General features: G+C 32.9%; 2 protein-coding genes across 2 annotated transcripts; one reads left to right on the plus strand and one right to left on the minus strand.

Annotated features, from left to right (window-relative positions):
• Positions 1-3,279: 3,279 nt before the first annotated feature.
• On the minus strand, positions 3,280-5,854 carry LOC145594921 (uncharacterized). The gene is made up of 5 exons (XM_081651272.1): positions 5,391-5,854; positions 4,945-5,295; positions 4,528-4,849; positions 4,141-4,242; positions 3,280-4,048 (listed from the first exon to the last, which is right to left on the minus strand). Exons 1-5 carry the CDS (start codon positions 5,697-5,699, stop codon positions 3,954-3,956), a joined length of 1,179 nt encoding a protein of 392 aa, XP_081507398.1. The 5' UTR covers positions 5,700-5,854; the 3' UTR covers positions 3,280-3,953.
• Positions 5,855-13,516: 7,662 nt separating this feature from the next.
• LOC145596144 (uncharacterized) lies at positions 13,517-15,761 on the plus strand. The gene is made up of 3 exons (XM_081652567.1): positions 13,517-13,608; positions 14,867-14,990; positions 15,075-15,761. Exons 1-3 carry the CDS (start codon positions 13,517-13,519, stop codon positions 15,759-15,761), a joined length of 903 nt encoding a protein of 300 aa, XP_081508693.1.
• The last annotated feature ends 1,457 nt before the right edge of the window (positions 15,762-17,218 follow it).

A 17,218-nucleotide genomic window follows, 5' to 3' on the forward strand; every position in this document is an offset into this window, starting at 1 on the left:
TTTATTAGTTGTGTCATATTCAAATATGGAATCAACAAATAACAATTGATTAACTATATAATTGTGTTAAGCAAAGCTACGGTTATGAAGGATGATGTTTCTTAGAATAGACTTTTCCTCCTTGTTTTATGCTACTAGACAAATTTTGTCTAATCCAATTTCCTTTATTTTAAAAAACAAAGTTAAGTTGCCTAAGCTCATAGTTAAACTACAATGATTTAATTAGAAGTATAAATTACAAAAGTTTGAATCAAATTAGCTAATATAATAATCTTAAAGAATCTTGCCTAATGGTATCTTTTCAATCAATTAAACAAATAAGTTCCTAATTCTTTCTTTTTATTTTTTCAATTTTCTTAAAATGAGGAATAATTTCATGTAAGAACAAAAAAGAAGTGAACAAAATGTTAGTAAGACCAAAACCTTGCATGTCTGTCAAGTCAAAAAATGAAGGGCATTGGATCTTGAGCAACACAGATCAGATAATTATTCTTAATTCTCTGTAATATGTTTATTCTTATGCAGGCCAGCTGATTATCATATGATCAACCCAAAATTAGCTTTTTAAAGGGTCTAAAGCTGTTATTAATTAAAGAATTAGTTTCATAATCATATTATACACAGTACTAATTACAGGTATTTAGTGGATTTGCACAAGATATCCAGACTGTTGTGTAGTGTAGTTAATTAAAAAGTCTGACTAAACTTTCTTTAATTAATTATTCTCAAGTAACAACTAACAATGTTTAGTGATGGTTCATGCTGTTATACACAGTTAAAGTGAAAATGAGCTCAATTTAATATATTTGTGCAATTTTAGAACCAGAAATCCAAGTTCTATACTCAGAACATGCATGATTTCTGCTCTTTTTAGTGGAAAAAAAATGTAGATAAGAGGAAATACCTTTTATATGTAATGTTGTAATGCAAGGTAAAAAGTAACGGGAGTAATTTGCTAGTAAAACAATATTTATCTTAGCATTACCTATAGAAATACCCTGTATTTGACATTTTTCAATTACTAGTACTTGTAAATAGTAATTTCAACTCGGTTATGTTTACAAATTACTGAATGATTTTTTTTGTATGGAGTATTATCTTATAATGTCGTATGTACATGTTTTTCTATATTATTCGATGTGAAGGAAGGATTTCAATTCCTCTAAGAATTTGGAGTATAATTCTCTAATAGAGCATTGTTAAGAACATATAATGATGCATTCAAAATTGGATCTCATATTTTACGCAACATCCCTAACCAAATACTCTATACCATTATTCTTGTAGGTTTTAATTTCCACCTCGATAAATTTGTTAAAAAAAAAAAACATGGTAATAGTGCGTGCGGCATGACGAGGCCAACATCCAATGCAAAATACAATTACCGAAACGTATGAAGTATAAAAAATTATACGGAGTACATGATGTATTGCATAATTATCATTATTTTTGGTTTGACCAAGTCAACAAAAGGGTTAGAAAAAACCACCGAACTAGCACCAAAATCACAACCACCAAGGATGTCTTTGTCTTTATCTAAAAATTTTACAGCCTCAACCTCAAAAACATCCAAAAGCTAAACCCAAAAATAAGATTATAAAAAAAATCATACAATAAAAGTAGAAAAATAAAAATAGGGTAAAAAAGAGAGATAAAATTTATTTTTGGGGAAGACAGTAAAAAAAGGAAAGATATGTTAGGAGTGTCGTCGTCCCACAAAATCAGACATCGTACACCCTAGTGGGCACTTCGCCATCCCCCCACCCACACACAAAGCTGAGTGTCCCTACATTTGTAAGTTGTATTCTTGTATTTCTGTCATAAAACTTGCCCTTCTTGTACAAGCAACAAAGATTTATTTACACTTTTATTTTATGAACAAATTAAATTTTGGAGTACCACTTTTTATTTCATCCTTCACCTATGCCATGAACCCTCTTGTATTTCATTGGTTTGATTTTTATGGGCCAACATATCATATCCTTTCATGTCCCTCATGTTAGTTTCCTTCATTAACACTACATGCCTCTCTACCTATAGTCTCATCTTCTTTCCAAACTTGTACATGCATGAGGTTTTGGATTCAACACCCAACTTCATCAACTCCATGTGTGTACAACGACACTTAAATGGTAGGAGCATTATTGATTTAGACTTGTGTAACACGCGTTGTATTCCAAATTCAATACAATGTACACGTGTTGGCCTTAAAGTGGAGTTTTGATCGTTTTAATATGTACTTCATACGTTTATACTCGTATATTGTTATATTCAATTAGATCGTTTTTAAGATTTTTATATGCTAAGTGTGTCGTTGAATGTTTACTTCATCCATCTCCTAAACTAGTTATATTTCGTACTATCTATATAATGAATTTTATAGGAGTGTATTTGTAAAATATAACATGGCCAAGCTTAGCTTAAAAATGATTGAATACTTGTATAATTTAATATAAATTTGAAATTAAAAAAATTATGTGCATTATGATTCAAAACTTTCAACTGCAATAGCTGAGAAGTGGGAGAATTGGGGGAAATGACCAAAATCATAGCTAAAAAACACCAACCATTTGGCTACCAATTTGGTTTTAGACGCTATCAACAAGTGTCTTTTCTATTGTGCAATAAGTGTCTCAACACACAGGAAACTTGTTTCCAGGTTATGTCATGCCTAACAAGCATAAAAATAAAGGATAAAAACAAACATTAGCACACTACTTAATCTTAATTAGACACTTAGAACAGTACTTAAATATTGATATTTTGATTGACTAATTTGTACTACGTTACCTTCAATTTTAAAATATACTATAGTAGATAACTTTGATTTCAAATTGCATTGATCCGAACCATAAATTAATCAAGTGGTATGGAGTAAGGGTATCATAAATTTGGTATAAAAACCACCAAATTAAAGCACAAAAGTCAAACAAAATAAGCCTAATATAGCCAATAATTTTGAAATAGAGAAAACAGTGAAAGCGAAATGGTAAGCTTGAAGAAGCTTAAGAAAGTCTATTCACGGGAATGTCGCTTAATAATTGAAGTTGATATTCACCACTGCTTCCCTATACATTATCATTCATTGCCACATTCCTCTCACATGATAGCTGCAGCTAATTTGACCAATCAACTTCTAAGCACCATTTTCATTTAAACCAAACCAATACAAAGTATCCGTACTAATTACGACTTTGATCTATTCTTTTACCAATTAAGCTAGTTATCGATAGTAACCGGCGAGCAAAATAGTAAAAAACATAAGAAGAAAAACAGTAGTAAGGCAACTATTATGATTCCATTATTGAATTATAAACCCCACCAAGGGGAAATTACATCAAACTGACAGGGCTTTTTTTTGTGTTTATCATTACAAAAAAAACGCAATGTCATCACCCCAAATCACTTTATATTATGACTAAAGATATGAAAAGGGGGGAAAATTAACAAAATCCACCTTTCCCTTGATTAAGCAAGCTAATTAACCTAATACAACCCCTAACTATAATACTACTAATAATACTACTACAAATTCCTAAAATAACCCCCCAAACTTTATTACAAACCACAATAGTAATATTTTTGCATGAAAATTTTAAAAAATAAAACCTTGCATTTCATGCCTAACTTCTTCCTACTTGTATTTTCTTCTTCTAAAACCCTTCTTTTGATGAGAGTCTCCCTTTCAAAAGCAACATCAAAAGCTGCATATCTTCTTGCAATAAAGACATGTAAAATATTTAAAAAATATAAAAGAAAAGAACTGGATTTCCCTTATTCCTTCCATCCCAATTTCCCACTACTTTTTTTTTTTTTTCTTTTTCATCCTCCAAATCTCTTCTATTCTAATATAAAACCCATATACTATACCCCTAATTAAAGATCTAATCCTCAAATTTTCTCTCTCCTCAACAAAAGAACCCTAGGGGAGAGAAAATGAGAATGTCACAAAGTCAGTAAGTCCAGTCACTTGGAAGCCGGATTTCATCATTCCTTATCATATTTCTCCTTTGCTCCAGTATTGCATTTCTCCTTGCCATTATAATATCTGCAACATTTTCAAAATAATTTTAATTAATCCCCTTAATAAAACCAACTAATTACACAATTAAATTAATTAATTAATTAATAAGAAATTACCATGGTCAGACAACAATCCAGACCCAAATCGTGAATGAGCATTCGGGTTAACCTCGTCGAAATCACGGTTCAGAGCATGTACTACTCTTGCTGGTAGAATCACTGTAAAGCACAAACAAAATTGTAAATAATTTATTCTAAATTACAGAAACTTCAAAACTGTAACAGATCTAGAAATATATGGGATTTAATTTTTTTCATGTAGCAGAAAAAACCAAAAATCAAGAACAATTGAGGTTTTTTTTTTGGTAACAGATAAAACGACAAAGACACAATAACGAATTAGACACGAGAAATGGATGATACGATGCACTGCATTACTACTACTACGAGTATACGACTACTATTTTCTCTCTCCTCCAAAACAGAAGGAATTAATTTATTTACCAGTTGGTTTTTTGCGAGGTTCAGGAGGTTGTGCTTGATGAGTTGTGGTACCAGCTCGCCTTGGAAGAAACACACCGGTTCCTGTCGACTGACGCTTCATTCCTGGTGGGCCGGACCCAGGCCCGTTAAGGAAGACGGCCCGCATCCCTGGCCCACCTCCATTGGGCTGACGGTGGTGGTTAGGTCGGAGAGATGGCCATGCAGACTGTGGTATTCCGAGTGGTCCGCCGCCGCAACTCCGCCTTTGCTGGTGGTGGTGATGCTGTTGACAGTAGAAGTTTCCGGTGTTCCCCTGTCTCTTCACTTGTTCATACTGAAATTCCTGCAAATAAACACAATAAAAGTCAGAAATCAAGTGAAATATTATTATAAAATCATTTGAAAAAATTGCAGAAAATGTATAGAAATTGTTCGTACCGGAGTAGAATGAGGGAAGTCGTAGAATGAGTTGAGTTGTTGACGATGATGATGCGGTTTAGTTAGAGAAACGTTTCGAGGAGCAGCGAGAAGACCTCTGTTCTGTTGGTTATTGTTTTGGTGGTTCACTTGAGCAGCGATCGCGTTCATCTTCAGACGAGCAACTTGACCAGCAGCTTCATACAAAAGCTCCCAAGCGGCGTCGTTTTTGGGTGGAGGAGTCACCGGCGGTGACGGAACTCTTGGTGAAGGTCCATTTGGGCTACCGTTGCTCGAAAACCCGCTCCGGTTCGACCAGGGTCCGAACCCGGTTAGCGTTGATTGTGGCGACGTTGAAAAAAGCCATGGTTTCTAAAAATAGAAATCAACAAACAAATTTAGTTTCTCAGATCTATGAATTAATTTCTGAAAATGAATTAGAAGAGTTTATTTGTATATTACAGTACCTCTGTGTTGGAATTGGGGGAGTCCTGGAGAGAAGACTGAGCGAGGTGGCGAGTCAACTCAGCCATGAAATCGTCGTCGTCTTCATTGATGTTAAGCTTGTCGTCATTGTTGCTGTCACCACGTTCAGTCTCAGTGGAACTAATTGGCGAGTCAAGGGACGAGTTAGGGTCTAACCCGAACGAGTTCGAGAAGATGTCGTCCTTCTTCAAAGTCCGGTGAGGTTTGTCGTCGGCGAGGAAGTCGTCGTCAGTGAGGAAATGAGTGGGGAGCCAAAACGCAGCGTTTTCCGTCTCCATAAGTTCGCCCATGGTTGAAACAGAGTAGCAGTAGTAGTAGTACGAGTGTTGTGGTTTGAAATGGAGTTTTAGAGAGAGAAAAGGGGGGGTTTTAGAGAGAGAAAGTAAAAGGGAGGGAGTTATGAGTGGGTTGTGTTGGTGCGTGAAGAAGATTTAATTATAAGGAAGAGGGGGGGAGGGGAGGGGAGGGAAGGAAGCTTTGTAGCTCATGAAATTGCAGGCCGAGGGACCCACCCCAGTCCCAGCTTGCTCTGGAGAAAATTAAAATTAATTAATTAAAAAAAAGGAAAAAGCAGAGAGGAGGAGAGAGAAAGGGGATGTGTGAGAATGTTGAAGACAACCTGCTTTTATTAAGGTTTCTTTGATGGGTGATACTGCCCTCAATTTTTTTTTACAAATGATTTAATTAGTTTATGAGATTTCAAAATTGGGAGTTTAAACTAGACATGGAGACAGTAAATTTGGTGAATAGTAATCTGTAGAAGAAATTTATATTGCTTAATACAAATTCCGAAAAGTAATTATATCTACTCCGTATGATCAATCAAACAATCATCGAGAATCACTCCTATTATGAGCTTGGTGATAAGTCGGAGAGCTAGCCAAATATTTTATCCTCTTATTTCAAGTATTGTATAGTACAGAGTAGTATGGTTATACGCCTATACGGTGATTAGAAGATAATGTTACTCTAATACGGAGTACATACTTTTATTTTAAAAGGATTTTTGCATAAGTATATTGCGACAAAATTAACTTAAAAATATATTGCAAAGTTTAAATTGAAATTTTATTTTAGAGAGAAAAAAGAGAGACTGAAACATGGAAACAAGTGGAGAAAACGGCCCTAGTAGTTGGGGACATTTGTTCTTTTGTGTAGAGAGTTAGAGACCCACCTGCCACCTGTGCAGTTTTTTTAAAAGGAAGCAGAGGGATTTTTTTAATTTTCTTTTTTTAGACAAATAAAAAAAATTAAAAATAAAAATAAAACACTACAGCTAATCAGGTAAGGTATAATTGTCTAATTATACACGGACCTTCAACTCTTCAAGGCTTCAATCATGCATACATGCTCAGATTGCTCACCCTAATTAAGACTGAAAATTACAGAAAATGTTAATCATTTTACCCTTTTTTTCTAATTATTTTTCCAATTAGTAGAATAGAGAGTGCAATTGTGCAAGTGTATAACTTCAGTTAATTTTTTACAGTTTATTGTCCGGTAAAAGTAAGGAAACAGGGAATATTTAATTGGAATTTATAGGGAAATGTGTAATAGGGTAATTAAAGAGTTTTAAAATGGTGCTTGGTAATGTTCTTTTGCATTGTTAATGACAATTGAATGTTCCAAAGGTATTCTATATCATTAGTATATGGATTACAGTAGACACATTGACTCTTCGAATAACGTTTTCCAAACAAACATATTGTCCAATTTATTTTTTTATCAGTTGGGGTGTTAAGTTTTTGTTTTTGCTTGTGTTTGTGATTTTTGTTTTTGCTTGTGTTTATGATGAATTACATTCAAAATTTAATTAGCAACACAAGACATTCAAATTTAAAATTTGAGTTTGATTTAATTTATTACAAACTATAATTTGGATCCAAAAATTTAAAATTGCTTAAACCAAGTGGTAATAGTAGGACCATTCCAAGTTACAAAAATTTGAAATACGGAATCCTAATTAAAATATTTGTGAAAGCTTCTACTTTCAATCTTTAATGTACTTTCTATATTCTTTCTTGTTTGCCCCAATTTTCTTTGTAAGTTGTCCTTTTAAAATTGCTCCATACTATTAATGTAAATGGAGACCACTACTTTACTTTCACAAAAATACTACGGAGTATTTGTTCCACCACTTTTCTCTCTCATCGATTCCAATTAACCAAAACTCAATAAAGTGAAATTCTATGGGCAAACAATTAGGGACAGAGGGAGTAATAAATTAATTTCAAATAAAACTAGGTGAACCAAACATAACCTTATTCTCCGCTTATGAATAACATCATATATCTTTTCTTTAATTCTCTCATACTTTCCCTTCTTATACCTCATCTCTTGGTATGCTCTTAATTTTTCCGCACCCCACCCCTCCAATACCAAACTAACTAAGGTTCTGTTCACTTTAGCTTAATTTCAATTCAGTTCAGTTCAGCTCAGTTCCTAATCTCCTTTGTTCATAAAATATTAATTTCAGCTCTATTCAGTTCAGTTCAGTTCCAATCAATTCAATTCAGTTCAGTCCAGCTCCAATCAGTTTTTTTCACTTCAATTCAACTCAATAAATGTGAACAGGCCCCAACAATGAAGCCTAAAACCTTATTGTGCTAAGCCTAAGAGTTGACTTAATTCTAATTTTCCTAAATTTACATGAACTATCCTTAATTTGAATGGCTCAATCCCGTTTTGACTATTATAATCTACTTGACTGAAAAACTCCACTCATAGTAATTGAAGTGAATATATAATACATCCATGCAAAAGATTTGATACAAAATGGTCCACTCTATGCTATGACCCTAAAAATATGAATCACTTGGTGAGTTGGTGGAGTATATTGGTCGCATCTATAGTGTGTATGGCTAGTATTAAGTAGGAGTAAATCACAAAACATTAACAAAAACATAAAAATGTAGCACTATGATTTGTGATTGGGTGGGGCATATGCTCCCTTAGTGCTAAAACACAAGATTGTCGTGAGTGATGAGGGTACCCGTGAATTGGCCGGGTCAAACTAAGCAAATATGGTAGGCTCCACTTTAGAATCTTGAATCTTTTTTTTACGCTAGCTATTCGGACCCCATCTTCATCCGTTGATTTTTTTCGCACGTCGCCATCCGACGGTAGTCAATATTTCGGTTACGTGTCCCACATCACACGCCGTATCTGTTACGGAGTACAAAAATTACTTTCAATTTTTTTTTTTACATCATCCGTATTATATTAATTGTTCAATTTCTCCCAACACCAAGCTAAGTACATAGCAAAATCAGTATGTTATTTATCTCTTGGTAAAAATATTATCATAGTAAGCATATAAATAGTGCAAAAGTTAAAATGTTGTAATTTTTGTGAAACAAAATGAGTGTAAAATATGAATTTATAATACACTGTGTAGCGAGCAAAACATAGTTTATGTTTTCACCCCAAAGATCTAACTTCTACAATTGGTAGGTCACCGGGATGATTTTTGGGAAAAAATTATGCGGGTTACTCGGTCGGTCAGGGGTTAATTAGTTAGGGAATAGTCGATCATTTAGAGTTTACTCGGTCGATCAGGGATAATGTAGTCAGCGTTTTATTGTGTGTCAGTTGGTCACATGTCATATAGAAAAGTAGAAAACGCATTGTTTATAATAAAAGTAGGGTTAATTGAAAATTGAGTAAATATACAAAGTATAAAAAAATAAAAGTGAATATAGGTGGAGAAGAGGGAGATTATGTTTAAAGATTACATATATACTCTCCAAATATCAATCTTTTTAGTAGTATAATTTATACTCCGTTCTTATTTATAATTAGAGCAGTAATTAAATGGAGGAAATAATAATTACGATTCTCGATGGTAATTTACACATTTCCCGCCAAACAGGACTAGTAGATAAAAAATATCCGATGGAATGGGAAATTTCATGAATTAGGATAAAAAAGAATACAACAAAATGGACCCAACTTTACCTGCTGAAAATGACTAAACATTGTAAGTCAATTTGGCGGGAAGGTATACTTCTATGGGAAATTTCTGTTCTTCTTGTTATCTGCGACAAATAAACCAGAAAATAAATATAGTAATATGAAGTATTTAAATAATGATTATACTTTCTTGTAACACTACTATTAAATGATGGAATTGCATATTACGGTTGGTGTAACGTGTAAGTAGTGATTAGTTACAAACGTTTGATGTGATATTTTTAATTTGTAATTTGAGTTTGAAAATGTTTGAATTTTGAATCTTATTCCCTAATAATTGTAAGTGAGTTAAATTATTAATTTTCAAATTTAGTTAGTGCATTGATGTGGATTTGAAGAATGAGCTATCAATAATGCTTGATTAGCATAGTGTTTAAATAGTTTGCATCATTACATGTTGATGTTGCAAACTTGCAATATAATATGGCATACAACTTACAACTCTCAGTCTCAATTGTGATTTGACTTCTTGTTTTGTGAAATATGTCTATTCTTATGCTTCGAATAATAGGGGTGCTTGTTTAGGTGATAATGGAAAAAATAGAGATAAGGGAGTGAGGATGAGATTTAGAGCATCTTCAATGGTAAGTTATAAAGGCTTGTTACTTACCTTATACATCAAAATTTTGAGCTAATGTACAATTAAGTTACAAGGTGCTCCAATGGTGAGGAATAAAATAGCTTGTTTTTTAATATAAGCAAATGAAGTGTTCTTTGAAAAATCAAGCAACGTAGCTTGTCTGAGCAACGTTGTTTGATGTAGCTACATCAATATTTTCATTCCAATGGTAAGCTACATGCTTACAATTTAATTTAATTTGCAAGCAATTCCTTTTTGTAAACTATTGGGATTTAATAATTCAATGTCTAAGCCTTGGAAATGATCACGTGAAAATCTATGAGCATCTCCAATGGCAGCTTGCTTTTTCACATCAATTTCTAAGCTACAACACTTTTAAGCAACAAATTGTTCCAATGGTAAGCCAGAACATATTGTAGTTTGCAAATAATAAAATTTTAAAAAATAAATAGATAATTATACATATGTTACAATATGAGTGGAGTTTATTTGTCTCTTTTTCAATCAAGCATGTAGCTTGTTTGGGCTACAGTTGCCTGCATGTTGCTCATTTGTTGTTCTCCAATAGTAAACATGTAGCTAGAAATTTTATTTAAACTGCAAGCAAGTCCTTATAATTGAACAATTAAAGATGCTCTTAGTAAATCAAGCTCCGAGATGACCAACTCTCGACTTTCACAAGTTCTACTTCCCTTACTCCGCATTACTCTCTAAGTAAAGGTTCAAATTATATACATCAATACAAGTAGATGATGGAATCATTGTTAGTAGACTATGTAGTCCGTACTAATATGGAGTACTTCCTCTAGGTAAACATTTGATTGTCTCACTCATACAAAAGCAGAGATGAGATGAACTGAAATGAAAGCTTAATAGAAGAGCTGTGATTTCATTTGGTGATTGATGATATCTAATATATAATTTAAGAGTCAGTTTTACAACTTTTCACCACGGCACTCCAAAACCCAATCTCTCAATTCTCATTCACTCCCTTTTTTTTTGTTTTTTTTTTTTGGTGCCCCTCCAAATAACTTCCACCTGTCATTTTAAAAATAAAAATAAAAAACCTTCCAAAATAAACTTCCACTATTATTTTTCTTAATAACACACACTACCCCAAAAAACTACCAACGTAGTATTTTATTATATTACCCAATTTCTTTTTAAAAACACCACCATTACAATAATTGCACATTTTTTTTCCAAAATTATGTTTACTTTTTTTTTTTTAGTAATATTGCTACCATAAGTTCCACTGTTTTCCTCTTTAAAAATTATTCCAATTGTTTATTACTACCTCCGTTTCTTTTTAGTTGACACGTTTTGACTTTAACACTATTCACACACTCCCCTTTGACCGAGTTTTGTGCTTTATACGTAATGAAAAATCCAGTCATGCGGGATCTTGTTAGATTCGTCACGATATATAGTTTCAAAATATCTACTTTTCATAATTTTTTGCGTATCGGCAATTAAAGATATGAATGGTTGAAGTTGTGCATTGGCAAACGTGACTAAAGAAATGTGTCAACTAAAAAGAAACGGAGGAAGTATATTTTTAAAATCAGTTAACTACCTTATTATTAATTCAATAATCATCGAAACAAAAGATACATACATAATGTTTTTTATGTGATAACACTTTTTTTTTTTTTTTTTTTTTTTTTTTTTTTTTTTTTTTTTTTTTTTTCGGCAAGCAAACTGGAGTAACCTCTACAAAAAAACGCATAACCCTTATAACATTGGCGAGATAACAACAATAACACTGAACGGGTAACCCCTATAACATTGATAAAGTAACTTCTATAATAGCTAGCTACACGGAGTACTCAACCACATAAAAGAGTCAGTTACTATATCACAAATAACTTCACGTATTTAAAATATATTATTGTTATTAGATCTTTGTAATACTATCTTCTTATAAAATATATATCCCGTGCATTTTGCACGGGTACACTCTAGTAGTGATTGAATTGTGATGAGTAGTATGAAAACAGGTAAAAAGCCCTTTACTTCAGTTTCCCGCAATAATCATAATAAAGATAATTACACAGAAATACCAGTAATAATAGATATAATGTTTGAATTTCCCGCCGAAAGCAGAGTGATTATAAAATCAAGCGTCATTTTCCCCCCTAAAAAAATAAAATAAAAAACAACTGTCCAATGTCTATCACATACGTCGTTGTCTGAGTGTTGCTTCCCCACTCCACGTCATTCCAATTTTTTTGAATTGTCAACAATTAGATCAACCAACGGCCACATTTCCCCTTCTTTCCTTTTTTTTTTTTTTTTTTTTTTTAGTCCTACTCGTATGAATATATGATTATATCTATCAAAACAATTCACTTACGCTTTTACTTTTGTTTTTTTCTTATTAAATCTCTATTTTATCATCATCCATTTGACGGGAGATTGTTATATACATTTGGGTATACGATTGTTCATTATTAATCATTTAAATAAGCAAACAATACTCTTGGGTGCACCATACACCTGGAAATTATATAACAATTCCTGCCATTTGATATACTCCCTCCGTTTTTAATACTTGTTCCATTTCTCCATGCGCGGAGTTTTAGGAGATTTTAGAGAAAGTAATAAAATATGGAGGTAGTGGGGTAGTTGAGAAAATTAAAAATTGTAAAAAGTAAAAGTAGTGAAAGAATAAGAGGAGAGAGAGTATTATGTTAGGTCCACAAAGTATAAAAAATGAATTTAATATTATAAAAGCTTTCTAAAAAAGGAAATGGAACAAGTATTTAAAAACGGCCGAAAAAGAAAAGTGGATCAAGTATTTAAAAACGGAGGGAGTATACAACGTTTTACAAAATAAATGGTAGCAAGTACCCGTAACATTCTCAAAACTTTAATCAACTTTTGTTGAATCCCATTGTAGCCCACTTATGAGTGTCCCACATTAGAGAAAGAGGAGAGAAGGTTTCGCTTTATAAGGTAGAGGGGTACCTCCTACTATTGCCAATTGGTTTTAGTATGGAAGCTCCAAAGCCTTGTTTGTGAGCCAAACTCTCCTCCTCCTTGTTCGGATTGCCCAGGCCCATTTCATATTGTTTCAAAATTTAACAACTTTGCAAGTTAATATCCGCAATTGCTAATTTGTTGATGAATAATAAATCAAACTATAGATTTCCGATTAGTTATAGCCCTTATAGGAATACTCTTTTAATTATTTATGAAGTCTTTTTTATTATTACTCCATAGTAACTAATAGTAGCTAATTTTGAGGTTTTAATTTTTCACAAGCTCAATTAGTTTTTATTATCTTACATGCATAAAAAAATAAATTTTTTTTTTTAAAAAAATCCAATAAATAAAGTATACTTATGCGGGAGGTAAATTTACAAGGGTACGATATTTAAAGTACGAGTATTTAATTTGTTAAAAAGCGCAGATCTTGATCTGAAATCATCCGATCATAAAAAAAGAGTTTCTTTAGTGCTTTAGTATTTCTTTCTAGCTAGTGTTTTATTCAAAGACAATCTTGGTCTTAAAAAGCAAAGTCGTGATATTAAATACCAGCTGAGTGATAAAATGGACATATTGATGCATTCTCATTGGCCTGATGACGAGTATTCGAAGAAAGCAAAGTACTCCGTTTATGAATTTATCATCGCGAGGCATATGTAGTTCGGGACCTAAAAGTAGGGTTGGAAATTAAAATTAATTGATATGGTACGGTAATTAAAAAAAAACCTCCAAACATTCTCGATTCTTATGTCCTGTTTTGATTTTTCACCCCTTCACAAACCAAACAAAGAAAAGTGGAGGGGGGAATAAATAGGAAAATCGTTTTATTTGAGAACATTTTACATTAAAAATCAAATAAGGCCTTATTAGTTGTAGCATTATATTTAGAATATATACATGTTGAATTTGTTATATGGAGTTAACATATGATTTACTAATTTAATTTGATGATTAATGATAAAATTGACATCAAAATTGTACATTAGCAATCGTACGAAGTGAAAGTGATCAATTAAAGGAAAAAAAAAAATAATGTAAATATGTAAGTGTGAAAAAAGTGATTAGGGATCGACAATTTAAAACCTTTTTAAAATACGAAGTATTTATTCGTAATGTTAGTTAAATGAGACTTTAATTTTATACTTGTACAGTATTACCCCGCATTATGGTATACCATTATAAAATTTGTAATATTGATAATAATTTGACTAGATGTACAAAGGTACAATATTGTCAATCTAGCAGGATTGGTCGAAAGAAAAATTAAAATGAATAATGTTTGATGGCAAGGTTGAAATGTTAGGGAGCATAGTATGCATGAAATTATTGGGTCCATCCATATATAGGTGGGTAGATGCCTTAGATTCTTTACAAAGGAAACGATTAGGAGAAACTTTTGAGCTTAGCTTGGTATTCTATGAAATCACATATATGGATGTTGCAGCAATCGAATCGTTGTGCAAGGCCTATCATTGCTGAATTGTGTCTAAGTGAGATGTATACTTTGTACTACTCAAACGTATTTTTCTTGTTTGTCGTAGGAGAAGGTCAACTAGATTGTGCAAGTTTATGTATCATAAATTAAAGGTCAACTAGTAGGAGTTTTCAGCATTAAATCTGCTTATCATCACTTAATCAAAGACAGTTGCATTCCTTCCTCCTTCTGTAATTCTTGGAAAGGTATTTGGAAAATTCAAGCTCCGGCTAAATATAAAATGTTGATGTGGAATTGTATGCATTCTATCCTTCCGGTTGCTGAAAAAATCAGTTTATTTTTACCCTTGGTTAGTTCAAGTTGTGCTAGAGATGTGGCATGTATGATGAATCTCATATACATCTTTTCCGTGATTGTTTCTCTTCTCATATCTTGTGGAATGATATTTTTGATAAAATTAATACTCCTTGTGGTTTTAGTTTTATCCAATTCATGAATTTAGATTGGATAGATTGGTTGAATTATAATCTTGGTTTTGATTCTCATTGGAAAATGGTTTTTGTGGTCGCCTTTTGGCATTTGTGGAGGAATAGGAATATCACGGTTTTTGAAAAAAAAATGTTTCATGCCCATGCCATTTTTGCTAGATTTCACAATGATTATCACTGCACTAACTTGATTTTGCAGGATAAAGGAAAGGGTTTGGCTTCTGCTTCTTCTTGTGCAGTTGAGGATGCTGCTACTGCCCTTACTGTAGGGTCTGCTACTTCCTCTCATTCTGCTGCTTCTACTGCTGTTCCTGCTGCTTCTCAGAGTGGCTCTTCCAGCTTCAATTGCTTGCTGTCATTGAGAGGCCCTAGTATTGCTGCTCCTGTGAATCAGATATGGGTTCCTCCTCCTCCTGGGTTCAAAAGAATTCACACTGATGGTTCTTGGAGATTGATTAATGTGGCTGCTGGTGGATGTGTCATTAGAAATGAAGATGGTTCCTGGTTTTTGGGTTTTTCCACCAAATACAATGCTGTGACTGCTCTTGCTGCAGAATTATATGCTGTCAAGGATGCTCTTGCTATTTTTGGTGTCAAGAAGGTGGAGTTGTTCACTGATGCAATTTCTATCAAAGTGATGTTTGATTCCTTGAATCCCATCATCCATCATCCTCTTGCTGCTACTATTAATGACATTGCTAACAGCATTAGAAAGCTCGAAGAGGTGGAAATTAAGCACATCCGTAGAGATCTCAATGTTATTGCTCATAAGCTTGCGGAAGTGGGGAATGATATGGCTATAGGCCATATAACTTATTATGAAGTTCCTGATTGTGTGAAGGACCTGTATGAGGGGGAGAAGGGCGTTCCTGCTGCTGCCATCTGATGCTCTCCTTCTCCTTCTGCTTAGATGTTCTGTTGTTGTTGATGTTAGTTGGCTTTATTTTTTGTTTATGTGTACTTGCCTTTTGTTTTTAGTTTCGTTCTGTTGTGATGTGGTACTAGGAAGAGTTGTTGGGGTTACTTACATCGCATTTTCTTGTAATATTATGGATGTAAGGATAATCTATTAATTAATATATCTTCCATGTTGTGTTAAAAAAAAAATTATGTATCATAAATTGTTGCTTCCTATAGAAAACCTTTCTACATAAGAGTAAAAAATATAGTGCTAAGTAAGAGGAATTCCATGCAATATAACATTTGTTTAAGATGATATTAAATCGCACCTTTTATTGATTTTGCATACATATAATTAAATCACCATGTTGTTTCACATAATGTGATTCTCAAAAGAATTTTCTAGGCGCGATCCAAATCTACGTACCCAACCCTTCATAGTTCGGAATATATTTATACGTAGTATGAATATGTTGTTATGTTTTGCCGTTATAACTTTTTGCAATAAAATATTTTTCAAAGTACGATCCATGATCCATCATCATTAGTAGGGTTGGTAATAGTTTGTGCAATGCTTACCCCTTGACTATATATGGTGCTATACCCATGCTTTTCTTGTGTTGGGTCTCAACTCTCAAGTCATCCTATTGCCTAGTACCATCTTTTTTTCTTACAACCTACAAGAACAAAATCCATCAACTCCATTTCAAACCAGACTTCAAAGTAATAATTAATACTAGTACATGAACCCTCAGACTATTGATTTAAGTTTGTAATAATTAATATTTACGAATCATATATAGCTAATTTCACATGATTAAATGCTTGTTCTCATTGACTGAACTTAACTGAACTGAACTGAACTGAATATTTTATAAGAGAAGGAAATTAGGAGCTGAACTGAACTGAATTGAGCTGAACTGAATTGAGCTGAACTCAACTAAACTGAACTGAACTGAACTGAATTTCAACGTAAGAGAACAGCCCCTAAAACTAGCTTTCTTTATCAAATCGATACAACTTAACGAGTATTTGATTACCAATATAATATATATATACTGATTAAATAAACCTGAGCATTAAAACTAAATCAAATGTAATCTACTACTCGTATTACATGCAATCAATCTACTAATGCTTTCTATAAGATGAATTATCCATGTTGAAACTCTTGATAGTGACCGTAATGTTGTACGCCAACTGCTTTCCTAGGTTTACCATTTGATTTTGTGGACCCAAATAAACACAAATTTTACCCCAAAAATACAAATTTTATCCCAAAAAAAAATAAAAATAAAATTGTGGGAAGAAAACGAACATCAAAGAATAACATACCCCACGCAGTGGTTAAGGTTTTCTTAATTAATCGGGGGTACAGCTTAAGAATAAGAATGAACCAATGAATATACAACCTACCAAACTTTAGTTATACACACAATTTTT

Source organism: Chenopodium album, chromosome 19 (genome assembly GCF_948465745.1).
Source record: "Chenopodium album chromosome 19, dcCheAlbu1.1, whole genome shotgun sequence".
NCBI classification, from domain to species: domain Eukaryota; kingdom Viridiplantae; phylum Streptophyta; class Magnoliopsida; order Caryophyllales; family Amaranthaceae; genus Chenopodium; species Chenopodium album.

What these genes read in the sequence shown, in the direction of transcription:
- LOC145594921 (XM_081651272.1), bottom strand. Translation starts at nt 5,699, where the DNA reads ATGGGCGAACTTATGGAGACGGAAAACGCTGCGTTTTGGCTCCCCACT. An exon ending in ACCTCGCAAAAAACCAACTG is followed by an intron (nt 4,243 to 4,527) that starts GTAAATAAATTA and finishes TGTGCTTTACAG; the next exon opens with TGATTCTACCAGCAAGAGTA. An exon ending in TGGATTGTTGTCTGACCATG is followed by an intron (nt 4,049 to 4,140) that starts GTAATTTCTTAT and finishes AAAATGTTGCAG; the next exon opens with ATATTATAATGGCAAGGAGA.
- LOC145596144 (XM_081652567.1), top strand. Translation starts at nt 13,517, where the DNA reads ATGGACATATTGATGCATTCTCATTGGCCTGATGACGAGTATTCGAAG. An exon ending in TTTATCATCGCGAGGCATAT is followed by an intron (nt 13,609 to 14,866) that starts GTAGTTCGGGAC and finishes TTGTGGTTTTAG; the next exon opens with TTTTATCCAATTCATGAATT. An exon ending in GGAGGAATAGGAATATCACG is followed by an intron (nt 14,991 to 15,074) that starts GTTTTTGAAAAA and finishes TTGATTTTGCAG; the next exon opens with GATAAAGGAAAGGGTTTGGC.